Raw genomic sequence first — 22,913 nt, 5'->3', positions numbered from 1 at the left:
TGTGGTGTTTGCTTTGCTCCGGTTGGGTTGAGTAGTTGGCAATGTATATATAGGAGAATAATGGGTTGTTGACGTGTTCGACCGTCGGTCTCTTTTGTTTTTTGTTGGATATATGTAGTAGATATGCATATTCAATGCATGCATTTGTTATTGACGAATGCAGTTGGTCAATGGTCGTGATCGTCGCCGCGTTGGTCTTCCTTTCTTATACATCAGAATTAGCGTTAGGTGGAGATTAGGAAGCAGACGGCTAATAGACTAAGGGTAAAATGTACAGTTACATACAAAAATTATACTAAACAACATATGCATGATGTGGTACAAGCGGCGATCCATCTGCGTGTCTATTGTTTACTGGTGCCGACTCGGTCGCGGGTTGCGCACAAGACAAGCTACGCAGTATCACTATTACACAACTCATTCCACACGGTTTCATGGCCGTGTCGACGATCCGTCGGTCATAGTGCATGCGTAGATGGTCTTCTATGATTTGGTTGTCGAGCTATGTAACAGGGAGACCTGCCAAACGAATTGTGTGACGACACCGAAGACTGGGGACGCAATTTATCTAGTTTCCGCTCCCTCAATGACGTTAGAGCATCTACAGCCGGGCGCCTCAAATTCGTCTCAAACGCTTAGGCGGACGGCCCGGTCATTAACCGGTCATGAAATTTTAACCTAGACGGGCATCTCAAACAGGCCTCTAATGACCAAGCTGGGCCTCTAATGACCAAGCTGTCCGGTGCCCCTCATATCTAGCCCAAATATAGGGCGGATATGGGGCGGCCCGGGCGCGCCCCGGCGCGTCTGCCACGTCAGCCCGGCCCATCCCTACCACACTCTGTCCCCACAAATATCTCCAATCCGAAAATCCTACCTCACTATGGTCTCGCTCCATCTCTTCTTCTCATCCTTCGATTTCTCTGATTCAATCCAGTTCGACGACTCCGGCGACCAAGTCGAGTTTCGGCAACCGCTCCGACTCCGAATTCGACACCGACAAGGAGTTGGTCCTCCGCATTGCCCTCGAGAGGTCCAAGGTGGATACGAGTGCAGATCCGAGTATGCTGCCTCACATCTCCCCCGCCGGCGAAGCAAGGACGCCGGCACTGGCCACACCCGGTCTGCGCGCAGCTCCGCGATGGCTGCGCAGTCTGCGCCTCAGCCACGCTGTCTACTGCCCTCGCCGGCCGCTGCTCCACACGGGCAGTGGTGGGTGCTAGTGCTCGCACGGTCGGCCCAGACTCGCACGCTAGAACCGGAGGCGCGTGACGCCCGCCGCGAGATGCAGCGGACAAGTGAGACGGACGCGGCGGAGAGTCTGTGCGCCGCCACCGCGGGTTGCCGACGGAGCCTAATGAGGACGAGCGGCACCTCGCTGTTCGCTTACGACGGCAGCGACGGATGCTCGGCAGCTCCGTCGGGAGAACACCAAGGCGCTCCGGCTTGCCATTGAGGAATCAGAACACGAGGCGGCGGAGGCAACGATGGAGGCGGCTCGGTTGGCGAAGCTCAAGCGGCAGCACGACAGGGCCATCCGACGGCTCAAAGAGCTGATTGTCCTCTCCGACTCTGACTCCTCCGACGTCGACGACCATGGCGCCTCGTCCGACGACTCGGACGATCCTCCACTAGCCGCCGAAGCCAACAGCAGCACCGTCGACCAGAAAGCGGAAGGGCCGGCGAGGAAGTGGTGAAGATTTGTCTTCTCCACCTTAATTTCAAGTTTTAGATGTAGTTTCAAGTTGTCCGTCGTATTATGTGCATTACTAGATCATGATCGCGCGTGTTGCTGCGCCTGTTCGGTTCTGAAGAAGTTAGAATATCGTGTAAATATTGGGAAAAAGATAAAGAAAAAAATCACGTAAGGTACACCTATATTAGAAAAACGATGCAAATATAATATGATAGTAAATAATGCTTGCTAAGGGGCCAAACTTTGATGCCCGTCTTGTTGTGATGTCGCCATGACAGGTCAAATGACACATAACAAATAAGCTTCTATAAAATATAATTACCCACCGAAGCTTTAAAGGATCACCAACATAATTTCAGGAACTCTTTGATGAGACGAACATGTGGCAATTTTCAACAAAAGAGTGTCATTTTCACTGTTTCATAGGCATATACAACAAGTAACAATTTTGACAGTGGGTAACATTTTTCTTACCACATAACACATAAAATGCAAACTAAGAGTATGGAAATTTTTAGTTTTTTTAGACATATAATAGTGAGCGACAACTTTCACAATGTTTGAGATTCCCTCTTTACACCTCATATCGGCTAATATGATTATGGTGTGGCTTACATAAAGAGTGCAAGAGAGAACTGCGTACTTTTCGGGCCATCAAACTTTTCAGGGATCAAAACCTCTCGGTGGTTTCTGAGATATCTGATGGTTCAATAACAAAATGGTCATCTAGACCTACATGCATACTAAATTGCACAAAGCAGCATGGTTAGTAGTGCAATGTGGGGGACTATTGCAAACCAGACTCATAGTGTGATTCAAAACTTGTGTTTCTCACTTTCTGAGAATATACATCGAGAGGTAATTATTCACATAATGGGAGACTGTTTTTTTTTTTTGAAGAAAATAATGGGAGACTTTCTACAGGTACATATATGAGATAGACATCCCAACCTCACCAACTGAGAGACACAAAAACGGATAAATTGACTATGGCAATGCCACTACCAAAGAAGCATCCAGACGGGACTAATGAATCGTCCACGGTTGATTTGCACATACTTCTTGGCATGCCTGACTTAACCACGCCAACAAATGTTTAGAGCCCAGGTCGCTCCCCAGGTCGCTCCCGCGGGCGGCCCGGGAGCGAACCCTAGCCGCCGCCAGCGCAGGCCCCTCCGGCCCCTCCTTCCCTCGCCGCCGCCGGCGGACGTTGCCGGGCGAAGCCCGCGCGGCTCGGCGGCGGCGGGGCCCTTCCCTCCTCCAGCTCGAGCAGGGGCGGCGCGGGCCGTTCGTTCGGGCGGGGACTCGGCGCGGCGCTCGCGCGGGTGCGCGCACCGGCGAGGGTTGCCGTGTTCGGGATGGCGTGGCGAGGGCGCGCAAGGCGCGGCGCGGGCGCGTTCGGTCTTCGGCGGCGTAGATCGGACGCTGGATCGGGAATCGCATTGGCGGCGCCCGATCCAGATCTGAAGGCTTCCGTCTACTTCAACCAGGGCTGCCTCCGATGGTCCTGCTTTCGGCGGCCTTTGTCGTCGGAGTTGTACCGGTTTGGCGGCTGGAGGTGGGAGGTGGGTCCGGAGAAATCCGAGGCCAGCAGTGCTGGTCACGACGGCGGCGACGCCCGAGGGCGTCGTACCCTTCTTGGAGGCGCCGTCCAGATTGCCTCCTTCCCCTCTTCCTTACACCCAGCTCGTATGCCGGGCGAAAGCCCAAATCCATGCCGGATTGAGCGACAGCGGCGCTCCGGGCGTCGTCACCTTCTTGGGGGTGTCCTTCTTGGTGAGCTTGGGGTGGATGTGATGCTTTGGTTGCTTGGCGGCGGATTGGTCTTCAGAAGCCCTGCCGGTCTCGGCGGAGCGGTGCTTCATCCTACTCATGGATGGCGGTGTATCTCGGCGGCGTGGCGCAGTGGAGATTCGGCGTCCGATGTGTGGCGATGGACTCGCGCAGGAGGACGAAGCTGTCTGGTGTCGTGGTGACGTCGATAGCTGAGTGGCCAGACAAGGTAGAAGCCTCAATTTGATCTGAAGACGGACCTGTGGAAGATGGCGGCGACGACACACGAGTGCGTCTGACCGGATTATGCCCCAGACCCGGTATGTGGCTCGGCTGGGGCTTCCGAATGTGTTTCGGTTCCGGCTTTTGATGTTAGGCTTAGGTGAGTGGTCTGGGTAGTGGCCCAACTAGCACCCCTTCATCATTTTGGATAGGAGTAGCGGCATATGTTGCCAAGATGGTGGATTCAGGCACATTGTTGTAATACTTTGTAAGGTCCTTGAGAATAATCAATAAAGTGGCCGTATGCATCTCCCAGATGCAGAGGCCGGGGGTCATCCTCCTTTTCTAAAAAAAAAAAAATGCCTGACTTAACCCCAACAAAAGGCGATGGGCATGTCTGCATGTGCATCGCACACGAGATAAGGTAAAAAATAAAACACATTAACCTCATTCCATAGTGATAAAGATCATTCCATAGTGATAAAGAATCTCACAATTTAGCTCAACGGGGTGGATATAAAAGTGTTTCCTGGGACAATGTTTTTGGAGTTACTATTTCCCGGGACAAATAAGTAAGAGCAATTATCTCACAAAAAAAGTTCAGAGATTAAAGCATTAGCAGTGCTCACGGCCGCTGGGGATGAAAGCACGCACTACTTTTTGGGTTACGATCACGTTTTACACTTCATCGGGGGTGGTGGGACGAACGCACTCACCCACCGGCCCAGTAAGCATTCGTGGCCCGATCAATCACAGCTGACCCGGCTAGCTCCACGGAGCAGCGGCCCAAGAGAAATACCACAACATCAAAAAAGAAAGCAATCGACTTAATTGCTAGTGATGGCAAAGCGCTGTAGATCGATCGACTTAATTGCTAGCGAAGGTAAAGCGCTGTAGATAATCAGACGGCTAGCGATGGCAAAGCGTTGTGGTTGCTCCTAGCTAGCTGAGTTATACTGTTTAGTAATGTAAACTTTGGCTATCTTTTGAAAATCCGACTGTGATCTTTTGGTGAATGGATTGTGTATTTGTATGTCCGTTTCTATGTCCGCTCATGATCTGCAATGTTTTTATCAGTGTTGCATGGTTTAGTATGGATATAAAGGATCGGATATGACATATGTGGATGTGGAAGATGAAATTTCTGAACTGACCGGCCAGTGCCCGCGGACGAGCCTGCGGGCGTTTTAGGGATCGGATTTGACATGTCCAGCTGTAGATGCTCTTATAGGCTCTACGTCAATATTTTTCCTTTTCCACTCTATCGTCCACAATTTTTCCTCACCAGCGATGTGTTTCAACTACCTCAGAATACTCATGCACTCGAGGTCTCCACACATTACAAGAAATCACATGCACATCTTGACGATGGCTCTTAACTCTCCCCCCCCCCCCCCCCCCCCCCCCCCTCCTTTCTCCACCGAATGGTGGTCATCCATCGCCTCACTCGTGACATCTTCCTCACCGTCTTTTCCTCATTGCTCTGCCGAACTATGATTGCTTGGCCCGGGGTACTGTTGTGTGGCCGCCTCCTCGGCGCTAGCAAGCCCGGTTTTTAATCCTTAATCCCGCTTGGTATGAATTGTTGGGTCTTATCCATGCATCGGTCGTACCAGAAACACACACGTGAAAACGTATGCTCGAAAAGTTCTGCTGAACGCACGTCTCATGCCTCTCAATTTCTTTATTTCTCTCCTCATTTTCTCGTGCTTACAACTCATAGAACCAGTGTTTCAAAAAAACTGAAAATACTAATCAAGTATGAGTTAGACTCACGATAAACCCCCTCAACTAACTAGGACACAAATTATCCAATTTACTCTAAGGATGCTAATCAACTATCTTGAGTGAAATGTGTCATTAGTTCATTAACTCAAACTGATTGCACACTTTATGCTAAGAACATGAAAAGTGCATGATATAGTCCATGAACTCATTTATTTGATTTAATAAGTCCAAAACAAATTAGGTGAGGAAAACCGGCCATGTGACTGCCATGTTGGCATAGCTTGGACTGCTCATAAACTGATTAATCTTTAGAGGCCTAGGGCCATTTTTGCAATAGTGTTTATGGCTTGCTCAAGTTACGCTCGATCGCTAGCTTTCTAGCTATCAAGTGTTGCATTTGGTTGGATTTGAATGAATGCCCTAACGAAGGAACAAACGTCTTGCTAACCACTAGAATGTTAAATGCTTTGCGTACAAATATACAGAGAATATTATATATTACAACACTTTCTTTGAGCTGCTGATTGGTATTTATATTGTAACCGGAGGAAAAACTATTACTAGCTACTACCAGGTAGCAGCTAGCTACTAACATATAGTACATACGATTCTTTGTCTTAATAAGCCGCTAGGCGATCAAAGCATGCAGCGTATGATCAGAGTAGATGCATGGATGAGAGAAAAAAAGAGATGTGTGGGTTTGGCTGTAGGATTGCCTGCGAGCTCGGTTCAAAACAAATGAAGGGACTGCCGGCGAGCTCATGCATGCGAGTTCAGATTTCCTCTCCAATTACATACACTACAACTCAAAATTCTATTGGTTGGTGATCTACTTACTTCTTCCTTACATTGTGGGTTCGAAACCCACCCAAATCATTTATTTATTTTCCTCCATACATTCGCGGACAGAAGGAAACACAACATGCATCGAGCCAACAGAAGAAAAACTAGCGAGCCATGGACACTCTTGCAAAAAAGAAAATCGCGTACAGATTAATCTTCTAAGCGGTCCAAGAGGTACGCCAACGTGGCAGCGACATGGACATTTTGTTTCTCTCCCAAATCTGTTTTGACTATTTGATCAAATAAACAAGTGTAAGGGTTAATCATGCACTTCCAGAGTTTTGGCCTAAAGCGCGCAATCAATTTGAGTTAGTAGCCTAAGAGCATATACAGCCGGACTTGACAAATCCGACAACTCAAAGGCGTGCCCGCGAACACTGACCTATTACGCCTTAAATATTTGATTCTACAACCGAATATCTCAAATTAGAAAACCTCAAATCCATATTATTACATGCAACGTGAAACCTAATCTAAGCAGAGCTCGCCAGGTTCCGCCGCGACCATGTCCGGCGGCCGACTGCGCACCCCAGGGAGTTGGTATGGTCGCCGGCAAAGTAGAGTAGGGCATGAGACACGAGCCGACTCACAAGACTCAAGGCGCCGCCGTCTCCCATGCCCTACTCTTTCTCGTCGGAACCCGGAACCCGAACGGTGCTGGTGGATGTCAGATCGATGATTTATCCTTCCTTGGACGAGTCGGCGACATCCAACATGACGTGGTTGCGAGGCCCGAACTGTTGCACCATACGGGGCGTCGGAGAATGCGACTCGGCCACGCCGACGTCCACCGCCGCGAGGGCTGCCATCGCCTCCCGCGCCCACTGCCGCGCACGACGGGCATGACGCGCCATGTTTGCGTCGGACGATGCCCATGGTGCGTCCATGGCCTCGGCGGGCCAATGAAGGGGTTGCACGTCTGCCATCATGTTCGGACGTCAGACAAACCGCACCGCCACGGTGAGGCAGCGATGGCACACCTAGCGTCGGATCCATGCGCCATTTGGGCGGACGCAATGAATTCCCGACGGAAGGAGTCCGAGCATTGCCTCGCACAGGCCTCCTCACTGGAGAGGCGGAGCGCAAGCCGAACAACCATCTCCTCCTCGGAGCCGCGTGGGAAGAGCTCGGGGTCGACGGATCTAGAGGTGAAGGACTCAGATCCACTGTCGGCCATGCCGGAGACGGCCGGAGTTCGCCGGAAGGGAGCTCGGGTAGCGAAGAGGAGTGGAGTGAAGTGGCTAGGGTTTGATCCGACGAGCGGATGGGGAGAAATATATGTGGGGTCATGTGGGCTAGTGTGGGCCAGGTCCGACGTGGCGGCGGACGCGCCCCATATCCGCCCCATATTTAGGCTGGATATGAGGGGTGCTCGTTAGCCCGGGCGTTTGAGACCCGTCTGAGCCGCCCGTCTAAGTCGAATTTTCGTGACCGATCAGTGAGTGGGCCATTCGTCCGGGTATTTGAGACGGGTTTGGGATACCGACTGTTGTAGATGATCTGATGATGTGTTTCACTTAACTATGTCCATCGAATATGCACTCAGAGGACAGATGCGCGGCATGCAACTCTCGCAGGAGAAAAAAAAAGATGCACGACATGCAAGCCGAAAAGAAACTCAAATTCCAAAACCTACGAGAACATGGATTTCCCACGTACGGCACTAGCTAATCCTTCCCGTGTACACCAGTTTGGCTACTCAAAATATTCAGTACACAGTCAGCCTGCTCAGAAGTGCATTAGCTTTTTTCTTCTTTTTTTTTAGGGGAGAAGTGCATTATCCTCGCAAAAGAAAAGTGCATTTGTTACGAGGTTCAGTAGTGATGAAGCGATCAACTGGAAGGTTTAAAGAAAGATAGATTATTCTATTGACAGAGGCTGAGATTTTAATTCTTTAAACTTTTTTTTTAGCATCAGTACAGACACAAGCGCTCATATACACGCGCATACACTCACCCCTATGAACGCATACGCGCACACCCTACCCCTATGAGCACCTCCGATAGACTGAGCCGGCATATCATCTTGAGATTTACGAAGTCACCGCAGGCGCCTCGTCGTCGACGAGAACGTCTCCTCCCACTGAAAGCGCATCGCCGGAAATCCTGAAATAAATCCAGGAATAATGCGAGCACCAGGATTTGAACCCTGGTGGGTTGGGGATACCGCTGTCCACCTAACCATCTCAACCACGGGTTGGTTCGCTTAATTCTTTAAACTTGATACGTACATTTGTTTAATGGTACGAAACATTTTTTTACCATATGCAAACATATTTTTACGTTTTATATAATGTTTTTGAAAATGTCAGGTGTCAGAAAACATTTTTAGATTCCCAGAAACAAAAACATATTTTTTTAACCTATGAACATTTTTGTTAAACGGCACATACATTCCTTTGAATTACACAGACATTTTATGTACATTGTGAAAAGATTTTTAATATGGTACGTACATTTGTTTTGAAGACAATTTTTTTTAATGTGACAAACATTTTTCATAGACAATATTAACATTTTTCAAATGCATGACTAACATTTATGAATATTGTCTATACCATATTGTTATATAAAGGGTCATTGTATCAAAAATTTTATTGACATTTCAAAAATATCATCCATTTTTTTAAATTTTATTCCCAATTCAAAATTTTCAAAAAGGTTTTTGTTATCCATATTTTAATTCACAAATTCAAAAAATGTGTTGCGTTTGAAAAATGTTCAGGATTATCAACAAAAGGTTTGTGCTTCAACAATTTGTTCGCAATTACGAAAAATGTTGTTGTTTTTACATACAAAAAAATGTTCATGGCTGCAAAAATTGCATGCGCTTTTTTCAAAAAGTTTGAATTTCAATTTATCCGCTGTTAAAAAAAGATTTTCAAACATTATTTGCCTTTACTTGATCACAATTTCCAATAAATGTTTATAAAATTACAAAAAGTTTTAGATCTGCTGTTACTTGTTTATTTTTCCCGCTGGTTATAAGCCACTCAGTCACGTGAGGTCCACTGATAGTAACCGCCCTTCACTAGCAACGGGTCCGGAGATCGGTACCTTCCGGAGCAGCATTTTTGGCGACTTTTTTACGACGTACTCCCTCCGTAAACAAATATAAGAGCGTTCAGATCACTACTTTAGTGATCTAAACGCTCATATATTTCTTTACAGAGGGAGTAGCTCGCTAAAGCGCTCTAATGGGCCAGCCCTTCAGGACTCCGCGCGTACGCTGCAAGCCTATTTGACAGAAAATGCGTCTAATAGGGGGTCCATTACTTGCGCCAATTCCTATTTGGCGCCTTTTGCGCCCGATACAGGCGTTTCAACAAACGGGCGCACACACCCCTTCCCTTCGTTCCCTACTAATGGGCCGGCCCATCTCCACGTTCGCTATATCTTTCTATAACGCAAAAAAGGGGATCGAAGGGAGATTCAAACCTGCGACCTACTGCTTCGTGAGAGTTGGCAACAACCATCGAGCCACCTAACCTGGTGTGCAGAGTTACATCTTTTCTCTCCTTTCTTCTTTCTTCTTTCCTTTTTCCCTTTTTCCAAATTTTCTTTTTTCAAATTCGAGAATTTTTCTTCCTTCACGGCTTTTTTCTGAAAAATGGACGAACTTGGTGTTTGCAAATTCAATCAACTTTTTCCATAATCGATGTACTTTTTTCAAATTCGATGAACTTTTTTTAAATTCGGTGAACTTTTTTTGAGTCCGATGAACTTTTTTCAAATTTTGATGAACTTTTCTCAAATTCGGTGAACTTTTTTCAAATTCGATGAACTTTTTTTCAAATCTGATGAACTTTTTCAAATCCGATGAACTTTTTTCAAATTTTGGATGAAATTTTATCAAAATCGATGAACTTTTCTTTCAAATTCAATGAAAATGTTCAAATTCGTGAACTTATTTTAAAATTTAATGAACTTTTTTCTCAAATACACGACTTTTTCTGAATTCATGTTAACATTTTTTTAATTCCTTTTTTTCATTTTTTTTCATTTTTCTCAGAAAGTCAAACGTAAATGGTGCAAGGAGGACCAGTCAAGCACGAGTGGTCAATTGCCAAACGAGTGTCTTTTTTTGTCGAGGCAAACCGAGCGAACGGAGCGCATCGAGAGAAGAAGAGGCGCGTTCCGTGCAACAACTTGCCTGGCAGTTGGGCCGGCCCATGAAGCGGGGGCGCGTGGGCGCTGCCTCCCCTACCTGGCGCTGAAGGCGCTGAGGAGGAGGTCTCATTACTTGCGCGAGCACTATATCTTGCTTCACGCGACTGCTTGTTCTGTCTCACTCAAGGGAATGCCCCGCTCTGTAGCTACTGGGCCGGCCCGTTAGTGTACGTTTGAAAACAATTAAAGAACAATGGGATAAACAGGATTCAACCCTTGGTCTGCCAGCTCACAGGCATCTCTGCTGGCCACTACACCAGCTTCAGCTTTGTGCAACATAAAAGGGTGTGATGTAGGTGAGGGTAAAAGAGTTGGTTTTGCATTAGTTTTTCCGGGATTTGGTATTTCTTTTGTCTTTCTTTTTTCACCGTTTTTTCTTTGTTCTTTATTTTTTCCCCTTTTCTTCTGTTTTATTCGGGTTTCTCTCTGTTTTTTTTGTTTTTCCTTTCTCTTCTTTTCTTTTTTCTTATCCTTTTTTTCTTTTCAATTTTCTTTTGGCTTACCTTTTTTTCATTTTTATAGGTTTCCTTCTTTTTCCTATTTTTATTTGTTTTTCTCGGTTTTCAATCTACATCTTTCGTGTATATCAAGTACATTTTTTCATACACATTTAAAATTATTCAAATAATTTATTAACTTTTTTAAAATACTAATTCAACATTTTTTAATACTTATTTAATATTTCCATATACATGATCAAATATTTCATCATTTTTTAATATACGGTCAATATTTTTTCTATGCGCTTTCTGCAGTTGTGAAACGTTTGGATAATTTTTTATGAATACTTGTTTAAACTATTTTAAATACATGATCAACATTTTTCACACTCATTTTATATTTTTTATATAAATTTTCCGTATACATAATCAGCATTTTTTCTATACGCATTTAACATGTTTCAAATGCTTTGCCAACATTTTTGAAGTTAAGTTTTTTCAATGCATGGTCAACATTATTTCTATACACATTTAACATTTTCCAAATTCTTGATAACATTTTTGAAATGTTAGTTCAAGATTTTTTTAAATGCTTGATTAATATTTTCATATACATGGTGAAAAGATTTCATCATTTTTTTAATACATGTTCATCATTTTTTTTCTATACACATTCAACATTTTTAAAACGCTTCATTAACATTTTCCAAGTACTAGTTTAACATATTTTCAATACAAGATCAAAACATTTCACACCGATTCTATTTATTTGTAGACACTTTTTCATTGTCAACAATTTTTTTGTACAAATTAAAAAAATTGAAATGCATGACTAACATTTTTCAAAACGTTATGAAAAGTATATTTTGTAGTATATATGTCCCGAATTATTGGAAGTGTAAACAAACATTAAAAAAAGAAAACAAAAAGGTCAAACTAGCGGAAAAAAGGAGGCAGTGGTCTCGAAATATTGCAAATACGACCCCAGTTTCAAACTTGATTTTAAAACTTTGATCGCACAAATTCTTTTGACTAAAAAACTCATGGAGAAAACATTTGTGCCAAAAGGGAGGCTCGGGTTTTTATGTCATTATTGGCCTAAAAAGATAAATAAGCATGGCTCAAATAATAGTTGTGAGAATGAGGAATAAAAAATTAAAATGAAATGAAATGGTGAAGTAGAACAAAATTGAAAATTGAAAAATATTAGAGAAAAACCAAAAATAGTGAAAAACCTAAACAATCAATTTACAGTATCTGGGAAATTGAAAACCAAACTGAAAAAACCAAAAAATGATGTACTAAAATAGGAAAGGGGTGAGGAATGTGGAAAATTTTCTACTGAATATAGTGAAATAAGAAAAAAAGAAAACAAAAAAAGGGAAAAAGGGAAAAAGCAATTAATTATGAGAAATAAAGTAAAAGAAAGTCGTTACAAATAACTGAACCCTAGAAGCTACATAAACAAATGACAATAACATGCGAGGAAAGCAAAAGCTAGCAATGATTCCCATCCTTCGATCACCCCACATATAGACCAGCTCCGTAGCAAAAAAAAAAGATAAAAAACCGGCTCTACGTGACTACCCCACATATAGCCCAACTCACGCACATAGGCTGCCCCTTGTACGAGACGAGACGCGTCGCTCCCTCCACGCACAACGCCAGTACGTATACGAATCTCTTTTTTTTTTAGAAATTTTTTCATTCAAATCACAAATCAGTACAAAGTAGTTGACCCTTACAAGCACACTGAAACGCAAACACAAAGGGCAATGAACACCTAGAGTACCCTAAGACAACCATAACACAAAAAGATCTCCAAAACCCTGTGTCATCATCCCTGAATCTTGAGAGAAGACCCCCCCAACAGAAGGATCTGCAACCAGTCGCAAACAGGTCATCATCTTCGACCACGGTACTATTGCCGCCACGCTGCTTCCTCTTTTCTGGACACCAGCGCTGAGAGGGCATGGACATCAATCCAACACACCTGCAATAGCCATCGCCATCTTTGGCTTTGAGTACCGCGAAAAATGTCCCTTCCGGAAGGAAGAGAACTCGAGTCATCCGACCGGTTCAGCACCATGGCCGGGCCATCCGCCCGGACAAAGCAGGATCTCCCACCAGTATCAGCGCACAGGAAGGAGAAGAACAGCAGCAGCAAATCATACCAACAAGGAGGAAGAAAGGTCTTCATCTCCCTGCCTCCATCACCCATCTGAGGATCCAAACGGCCAGTGCCGATGAACCTCCAACCACCATAGCCCGCGACCTCGACGAGATCCGGGAATCCCCAACACCGCTGGCTCCTAGACGAAAGCAAAAGCCTCGCCTGACCGCGAACGGAGCCCGGAGAAACTTATTCCGACGTGACACCACCGCAACGGCCTCGGCAGCGTCTCCCTCAACCCTAACCCTACCACACACCCACCTAGCGAACAAACCCGAGGTCTCCCCTCCCTCCCGCCGCCGGAGCGGCCGACGGAGAGAGAGGGAACCGGCAGCGTCACCGGTGGCGCACAAGGGATCCCTCTTCGCCTCCTTGATCGCCTAGATCCTTCTTTTCCGGGCGCAGTTATTCTGGCTCCGCTAGTACGTATACGAATCTTGATGTGTGATGATCCGATGCCCAAAAAAGTGTCTGGGACATATGTAATAATTATAACTCAGCAAGCTGAGTTTTAACAAAACCGTTTCAAAAAATTGTTCAGAATTTCAAAAAAAAGTTCTCAATTTTCAATTTTTTAGGAGTTTAAAATGTGTTCCAATTTTCGAATTCTTTTTACAATTTTGAAAAATGTTCGCGTTTAGAAAAGGTTGCATCCAAAAATTAAAAAAAGTTCGATCTGTCCTTGTTCATAATTCTTAGAATTCTGTGCTGCTCATTAACCAATATAGCTCAGCCGATCTAATGGTTTGGCTCGTTTGCTTGAGAGCGGGAGTTCCCGTGTTTGATTCCCGCCGCATACAGATTTTCTTTGGATTTTCCATTATTTCATTATAGTGACCGTTCGCTGCTGGGCCGGCCCAGTTGACCTCCGCGTATCAGTGCGGGCGATGCATTTTATAAAAAGACCATTCTACTCTTTAATATTAAGGGGTATAAAGAGATCTCATCCGTTGATGTGTTTAGGGGGTTATACGAAAGCATAAGTTAAGATTTTATTATTGCAAGCCCGGACATGAAGATCAAAATGCCCCGAAACTCCTACGCACCATTGATTTTAGCATAGCAAATCAAATAGCTCAGACAGATGTGCCTTGGTAAGCTTGATCCTTTTGGTGATCTCTTTTTGTTTCTTGGCCTTGGGCTTAGGTCGTTGGCCATGGATCTACGCAGCTGCACGCCCCTATGTCGTGTCGATCGCTGGCTTGTGGCCATTTTACAGGAGCTCCTTCTCAGTGTCGGTCATGCCCCGTGGCAGCTCCATCTCCCGGTACAACTGCTTCAAGTCAGCACAACATTGACCTTTGATCTCGGATCATTTGGGTACGTGATGTCCTCCTGGAAGTCCATGCTTTGACAACCATAAGAGACTATATGTGTTCACTGATCAAGAGAGAATGCAGTTTGGTCAGCATGATGGCTATTTTAGGCAATGAAAAGATATTTCATTTATCAAAAGGTGTAATTTCATTGACATGATTAAAAAATAATCGTTGATGCATTTACCTTGTAAGAGAAACACTTCCCATCAAACCGTACTTCGGGATTGTTCGTCAGACTATCAAAGACTGCCTTGTTACTATTTAACTGCAACATATGTTGCTTCATTTATTTACTCTACTGTATTAGCAAGTCTTGTTCTGCAGGTTCGAAAGAAAAGAGGGGTATTATTTTACACGAAACACATTATACCATATATTTGAGGCAAAAAATATAAGGGAACAATGTTTTTGTCATTGTACTATGAAGTCTATCATTAAGCAAATAAGTTGAAAATAAATCTAGAAGTAGATATGCGAAATAAGGTGCAAAACAATTTTTCAGGCTGGAATAAACATTTCTATTTTTCCAAAAACCACCAGTATCTGATAATTGAGAAGTGCGGTTATACACTATTCGTCACAAAAGGTAACACTGTACTGGAAAATGGTGGGATTTCGCGTGGAAACAATGGCGTGAATGTCCAAATGCGTGTGCTCCGACTTGAATTTGGGTGGGCAGGGCGTGTCAGCGTTTGGCGTGGCGGAGGCCCATACCCCCCCTCGTTTGCAGCCGGTTTCTGGGATTTCAGACATACGGACCGGTCCGAACAATTTTGATTACTGTCGGTGGATGACAAAAAAGATCTGCACAGTCTGATCCAAACATTTATGAACAATTTGATCTGTTGACGAGGCAACAGTATCTAGGAGCTGCTCAGGGCACGGCCCCGACCAACGCACGCTCCGCAACTGCTTGGTCCCGTCACACGTGGCGATGCTCAATTGCTACGTTCAAAGCCGCCCTCCGTGGCAACTGAAAAAAGTAAGAATACACTTGCATGTCACATTTGAAACACGTACTAATACGCACGTTCTTGACCTCGATGGTTACTAGTATCAAATTCTTGGAACTCGTTCACGATTCAAACTCAATTCGAGGTTCTAGCTAGGGATGCGCACCTGATGTTTCCATCGTTACTAGGATGGGAGAAAGATCAACGCTAACTAGCAGTGGACTCGAATCTGGCTGGGCCGAATCAGTCAGTGTTCACTTGTCGAGATTCTGTCATCTGACCCGGACAATAACATTGATAGATGTTCTTTTCTGTGAGTGTCATCGCTTCGTTTCATTGCCCTATGGACGAGCAACAGAATACAGCAACCAATGCCACATGCTGCCAAAGCGACCTAGACTACTGCTCACAGCCTATATTAATTCTGCTCCCTCCGTCTCACAATATAAGAGCATTTTTTTGACATAAAAACTATCTTATTATGGGGCGGAGGATGCCAAAAACGATCTTATATTATGAGACAGAGAGAACAGTATCAACATAGGATGGCTAGCTCACGTTAACCCATGTGAGATCCCGTCGGGAGTGTACCCGCTGCACGGATCGCCACGAAGCTCCACCTCCCTTGCTGCTGCCAGCGTCCAGCTGGCCATTTAGAAAGGAAGAACACACATGAAGAAGTACTTTCTTTCAAAAAACAAAGTAAAACACGTGAACACATGCACCACGCGTCACGCTGCTAATCGTCCAAGGACCGCTGGGTTTCACACTAGCAGAAAGATCTTACCGTGATGCACCGCCGTTTACGGGTCGTTCGATGTAACGTGGTAGTTTGCTGAGTTCTAGTTTCCCGAAGTTCGGCAAAGGCTGTTTAGTTTAGGTGTTTGTCAAGTGTCTAGTTATAAAAACTCAGCAAATTAATGAGTGCCGTCGTACTTCCAGCCAAGTATTGTTTGCCGAGAACATATCTCCGCAACACAATGTCGAGTTTTATCCTCGAAACTCAGCAAAGTAGTTCCGTTTCAAAAAAAAAAAAAAAACTCAGCAAAGTAGCCAATTCTAGTAGTGTACGATTTAACCTCGTTACCAAATTGTTGTACTCACTCACCTGATCATGCAATTATCCTGCATTTTCCAAAAGATTACTAACTTGTATAAGTTGCCTTACCATAAATTGCAAGTAGTATTCATATTCATCAGAGCTGGTATTATTGCTACAAACAAATAAATCTCATTATCCTCGGATCTCCATTATGAGCAAGATAGAAAAAAAGATAATGGATAATTACAACATATTGTTTGCCTGACACAGGTTCCACTCTTGATCTCTGGACTATGCGATCATGAACCGATCGTTTCTCGATCCGACGGACCGGATCAAGTGCAACATAATTACCTCCAATATAATGGTGTATGTATGAACTGGGCTTCAGTCTATATATGCTGTGTCTTGAGGTATGCTTGATCAAGGTAAGTGCAGCTAGTCATGCTAGTACACTGGACGATAATAAAAAAAATTAACTGAGAGGGCAGAAGGGCGTGCCGGGCTTCTCCCTGTGGCTGGGGATGACGAAGTGCCTGATCCTGCCGACCTGCTCGGCGAGGTACGCTTCGCAGAGGAACGCCTTGGAGAACCTGTCCTCCACCGTCCGGTCCACGTCGTGCACGAACACGTCGGTGGCGCCGTCGCCGGGCCGCCGCGCGCGCGCCACCATGCCGGCGGTGTAGATGGCACCCATCCTCCCGGGCGCCTCGGGCACCCACCCCGTGGGCGCGTCCACCATGACGAGGTCCCACTCCACCTCGTGGAACGCGGCGGGGAGGCCGCGCAGCGCCAGCCGGCAGGAGGCCTCGGCGGCGGCGGCGAGGTCCGGCTGCGCGGTGCAGCCCGGGTGGTCCCGGAGCGCGATGAGGTCGTCGGCCTCGGTGAGGCGGGTGTCGTAGACGACGTGGTAGGACTCGAGGCCCGGGTGCTTGGCGCGGACGGAGGCGATCCAGGACGCGTCCTCCTCGAGGAACACGGTGCGGCCGCCGTGGTTGAGCGCCGCCCACATGGGGCTGTCGAGGCCCAGCCCGAACACCAGGAAGTTGCAGGGCGAGCGGCGCTGCAGGACGCGCAGCGACACCCCGATCTCCGCCGCCGTCTGCTGCGGCGTCGAGTTGGACGTCGCGTAGTGCACCAGCGCGTCGGCCACCGGCGCCGGCAGCTTGGAGCACGACCCGTCGCCGCTAAGGTGCAGGTGCGAGGAGGCGGCAGAGCCGGGGGAGGAGGAGGAGGAGAAGAGCGTGCGCGCGGAGAAGAGGAGGAGGAAGGCGGCGAGGGCGGCCACGACGAGGAGGCGGAGGCCGAGGAAGCTCTGCAGCTTGGCCTTCATGGCGACTAGGTGGAGGGCCTTCCGGGCGTGCACCGGGCTCGACATGGACATACGGACGGGCAGCAAGCGACCAAGAAAGCCTCCACGGTTCTCCTTGTTGCCCGTCCTACTCCAATCGGTTCTTGGTTCGCGAGAGGTTTATAGGCGGGGCGATGATGATGCTTGAAGGAATGGCGTTGAAAGATTGGTAATGGAGGGAGGCTCAGATCGATTGTGATGATGGGATTTGGTGACGAGGACAAGAGACCTGCAAACTTTGGTGTAGGGTGGATGGATGGACGGATGGATGGAGACGGGCGGACGGATGGATCATTTGTCTTCTGGGGCTCTTTTTCGGTAGATGGCCTGGAATGGGCCGAATGTGGTGCCTGCGTCTACAGTATTTTATTCTCTCTTTTATTTTTTGTCTTGTTCCCAGAAAAAACTGCTAGACTAAAACTCCTTTAGTTACTAAAAAAACTAAAAATCCATTAGGAAATCAAAAAATCTAGATACAAATGGAGCCAAATAAATATTATTAGATAATAAAGCGCACCGTATTTTTATGCTGTATTTAATTAGCATTATTGATGTTTATATTTTGCAATAAACTTTGTCAAATTTTACACTTCAAAAAAATATTATATGCACTATATTTTAGAACAGAGAGAATATTGATTTAAGTTAATACTTCAGGATAATATTTTCTATCTAATTGTTGTTCAAGTCAGGATACTCGGTTGTCATCTCTAACTGGAAAAAGGGGAATTTCTGGATTTCTCTGAATTTCTGGATTCTATAAATTAGTTTGTCCTTATTTGGTCTTCCACTTTTATTGATAATAGATGATACCCCGCACATTGTTGCGGGAATATTTTGCAAATTTCAATGTGATTAAACATGAATATTTGAAGTAATAATATAACAGGCTAAAACTGTAATACATATAATTGTAAAATCTTTATTAAATCATATTCGAATGAAAATTCTTATATATGTTTGCATGTGGAAATGGGTCTCTTTTTCATGCATGTTGCATGATGAGGTGGCATGCTTGCATGTTGAGAGGCATATGGTAGACGGGGTGGGCCTTTTCGTATGCATGTTGTGCGTTGATGTGGCATGCTTGCATGTTGAGAGAAATAATTAGTGGGGGCTAGCTATTTAGATATAGAAGATTTGTATTGCTTTGCAAATTCAACCCTAATGCATCTAGAAGAGACTGCATGTTGAGGATAACTCAACTAAATTGTTTAGGAGGAACTAATTTTGATTCCGGAATGGAGAAATAAATATAAGGCATCTCTAACTGTTGATAAAGTTTGATTACATACGCTATTTCACTAATTGCTTTCAAGTATTTTGGTTGACTAGTATTGGACCGATCTCAGCTTTTCACGTCCCTTCACTAGGATGACTTTGGACTTGTAAAACTTTTGTAATATTTCAGTATTTTTGATTCATCTGAAGTTGTAATTAATAGACTTGTACTATGGATACTACAATGAATGATAAGTTTTCTTTGTACTTATGTATTATAGTGTTTCATCTCATTGGCATGGGTACAGAACTAGTAATAAAATATTAGATCATTTACATACATAACTAGAAACGGTTATTGGTACCAAACCGCCTGTAAAACACAAGGCATATTACAAGAGGTTATATATTTGAAACTTCCTGTGCTATTTGAGGTACTGGAGGCGATTTCCAAAATGCGCCAGATCGAGTATTAGCTACACAGGCTTTGAGGCAGAATGGGAAACCACCACCGCTCGATATACCAAAACCGCTTGTAATGCTCGATTCTCTACTATTGGTTGTGGCTTGTATATGACGTGGAAAAGATAGATCTTCTGCTCCCCTAAATCAAGAAGATGCATCTTCTTCTTAAGCCTTTGGGTCCTTTTGTATGTGACCTGTATTGGCCTCCAGGATTGAAACCGACGCAGACATCAAATCCTTAATGACTAAGAAAAGTAAATCTCCTTAGTCTATTTGACTCGGGAGTCCCTGGCATAGTTCCTATTTTTTTTTGAAGAAAAGGGGCCCCCACCCCATTTTATTAAAAACAAGGGGAAACAAGCCACATAAGTGTTCACATCGCTCGGGCTGAGCCAAAGCAGCCCACCTAAAAAAACTTAAACCCCCGCATCTAGCCACAAAAGTTGGGGGACAATATGAAATATCTCAAACGCAATGAAGGAAAGGAAATTAATCAGTCAGGCTAACTATTATAGGCCATCAACGTTTTAGATTGAACGCTCTCAGGATGAAGCCTCACTTGTCACTCCTTTAGCCTGCCCATATCATCGTCTCCAAGCGATGTTCATAAGCTCTCCTCTTTGCTGATCCAGGAGCAACATATACTTTCTCAATAAGATTGATTGACTATCCACACAAAGAATGCTCTATTGATGAAGCATCACACTTAATCTTCCAAGAAGAATTTGGGTATTTTTCCATACCGCACCCTGAAAACAAGATCACAAATTCCACAATGTCAATAAGCCCGACATTACAACAACACATGATATACCAACCATAAACTTTTTTATTTTTGGCACACCACAAAATAGATAGATCAGATATGTTACAAGGAGTTTTGAAGTTAAAGAACTTTGCAACATCCCTCCAAATCTCTTTCGTGACAAGACAATCAAAGAGTAGGTGGTGAATAGACTCGGCCTCGCCACAAAAAAAGACAAGTCAAACCATCTACATGTTATCTTTTACTCAAGTTATCTCTTGTTAAGATTTTATTGTAGAAGGCCAATCACACAAAATCAAATAACTATGGAGAACAATAATTTACCAAAATTCTTCCAAATAGGTGTACAACCCCCTTCCCAATTAATCATGTTATAAAATGAATGAACAAAATAAACCCTAGAAGGTTAAGCATCCACAAAGGTTAATCAGCATTAGCATTAGGAATATAGGTCAACAAGACAACCAACATATCATGCCACCTAACTAGGAAACCAACATCCACACACCTCCTAAAGGACAACTTAAGAGTACATCTTTACCAAACTGCGCAACATGACAATTTTGTTGTTAGCAGATATCAAATACATCCCAAAAGTATGTCATTAAAGTTGTAGCACCTACCCAATGTCATGGAAAAAGCCAATGAAGTTACCATTCCCAATATACCATTTATAAAAAGGTTGAACCGTAGCCAGAGCCCAAGTCACACCCATCCAAAAAGGGGACCCAATGTTTGTTTTAGACCAAAGACATGCTTACACGTTTTGCACTTGTAGTTCAGTAGTGCAGTACAATTTTTGTTTTCACTCATAAAAAATCCCTGGCCCAGGAAGGTAAAAGAGCCATGCTAAAATCTACTAAATTCAGAACACCTAAACTCCCAAGCCCTTTTTCTGGGACACAAGCCCCCAATTTTCTAGGTGATATCAATGAGTATCTCCAAGATTCCCCAGAAAAATTGAGCCATTTGTGAAGTGACTGCAATAATCGCCCACTTAGCAATTTAATAATCGGCATCGGATACATAGGAATGCTAGTGTTTGCAGCAAAACCAATTTGGCTTCATAACTAAGAAGTTTGCCCTCCACCAATAAATTCTCTTGATTATCTTATCTATAATAGGTTGAATGTCCCCTCTCCGAAGTTTAAGATAGTGCAAGCGAACACGCAGATACTTGAGAGGAAAGGAGCCAATCATGCAACATTTTTTTGAGATAAAATCTTAGAAGCTCAGCATCAAGATTAATTGTAAATAAGTCACATTTGTCATAGTAAATCTTCATACTAGATAACTGGTCAAAACATGATAATATTTTTTTATATTTCTAGCATAATTGCGGTTCGTGTCAAGCAATGGTATCATATCATCATCGTATTGCAAACTTAATATTCTACTAGGTATTATATGAGAATTATCCCAGAAATAATATTTTCTTTGAAATCTTTTGGCCATCACACGACAGAAAACATCAGCTAGTAAATTGAAAAGCATGGGGGATAGAGGATCTCCTTGCTTTAAGCCTTTGCCACCAACAAAATAGGAACCATTAACATCATTTATCCAAACATAAAAGGAGCTTTGTTGTAGAATATAAAGAATCCACCCAATCTACATCTTTTCCAAACCCCCTAGAGGTTAGCATCTCCACTAGGAAATCCAAGTTCACCCGGTCATACACTTTTTCATAGTCTAGTTTGAGGATAACCCCAGGCTTACCAGCATTGTACAACTATAGTTTCATGAGATGTAAAAAAACTCCCAAGAATGAACCTCCCTCACGCAAATGTAGATTGACATGGAGAAAATAATCTTTGACCATGGAGGCACACTAGCATAGGAACCCATGATAGCTTCCTTAATTTCCTGCTCAGAGAAGAATTTTTCCAGAAGATTTTTTTCACTTTTAGAGACCAACTCCTCATCTGACCAAAAAATTCCACCCAGGTGTATGTTAGGTTTAAGTTCAAGCCCCAAAAGGTACTTACAGAAGATAGTAGCAATTTCAAGCATGTCTTTAGTGGAATAAACTGGCCCATCAGGACCATTAAGAAGAGAGGCGATTTTCCCTTCTACATAGTATGTCAAACCTGCTTCTAGTTTCTATAATCTCGTACACCATGAGATAGAAGATTATGTCGGTCTTGTAGATGGGTGCATCCCCCTTATCTTCTCATGTCTCATACAAATGAATGCGGCTGTTGACACATAAACTTATAGCATTCGCCTAATTTTGTTGTATGTGTTGTTTCTTGTAAATTTTAAGTTCAAATCACAAAACCATGTTTAGTACATCCAAATGACTTAAACATGATGATTAATTTATGTATAAAATACATTATCCAGTAGCCACAAAAATGTCCAAGAATCCACTATTACTAACTCTAGTTCAAAAAGTGGCATTAAGTTCTAACATATATATGAAAATTCATTGACCCTCTCTCATGTAGATTAGGCACATGCAAAGTATATTTTCATTTTTTTATTTCGGTACACCGAGTTGGGTTAGTAAAGTTAAAATAGTAAACAAGAAGTGGATTATGATAAGGATTTAATAAAAATCAACTTGCAGGAATGGAAAAGTCAAAATATCTCACATACTCCTACTAGTTTTCAAATGGAGTCGAGCTAAGATTTAAGCGCTAAGGTTCGGTCATGATGTCGTAATAATATGAAAACGACTAGAAATTTTAGGTGCGGTCGGCACTTTTTTCAGCCCAGTACGTAGTTGGGACTTTACGAGGTGGCGTTG

The 22,913-nt window shown here is 44.1% G+C and overlaps 1 protein-coding gene across 1 annotated transcript; it reads right to left on the bottom strand.

Moving 5' to 3' along the window:
- Window positions 1–16,541: 16,541 nt before the first annotated feature.
- Window positions 16,542–17,939, bottom strand: LOC123149868 (glucuronoxylan 4-O-methyltransferase 1). Its single transcript, XM_044569638.1, has one exon. It carries the CDS (start codon window positions 17,740–17,742, stop codon window positions 16,834–16,836), a length of 909 nt encoding a protein of 302 aa, XP_044425573.1. The 5' UTR covers window positions 17,743–17,939; the 3' UTR covers window positions 16,542–16,833.
- Window positions 17,940–22,913: the final 4,974 nt, after the last annotated feature.

This window comes from Triticum aestivum, chromosome 7A (assembly GCF_018294505.1).
Source record: "Triticum aestivum cultivar Chinese Spring chromosome 7A, IWGSC CS RefSeq v2.1, whole genome shotgun sequence".
NCBI lineage: Eukaryota > Viridiplantae > Streptophyta > Magnoliopsida > Poales > Poaceae > Triticum > Triticum aestivum.
This window is presented reverse-complemented; position numbering and strand designations above follow the sequence as displayed.

Excerpts from the sequence above, each read along its gene's own strand:
- LOC123149868 (XM_044569638.1), bottom strand. The coding sequence starts at position 17,742 with ATGTCCATGTCGAGCCCGGTGCACGCCCGGAAGGCCCTCCACCTAGTC.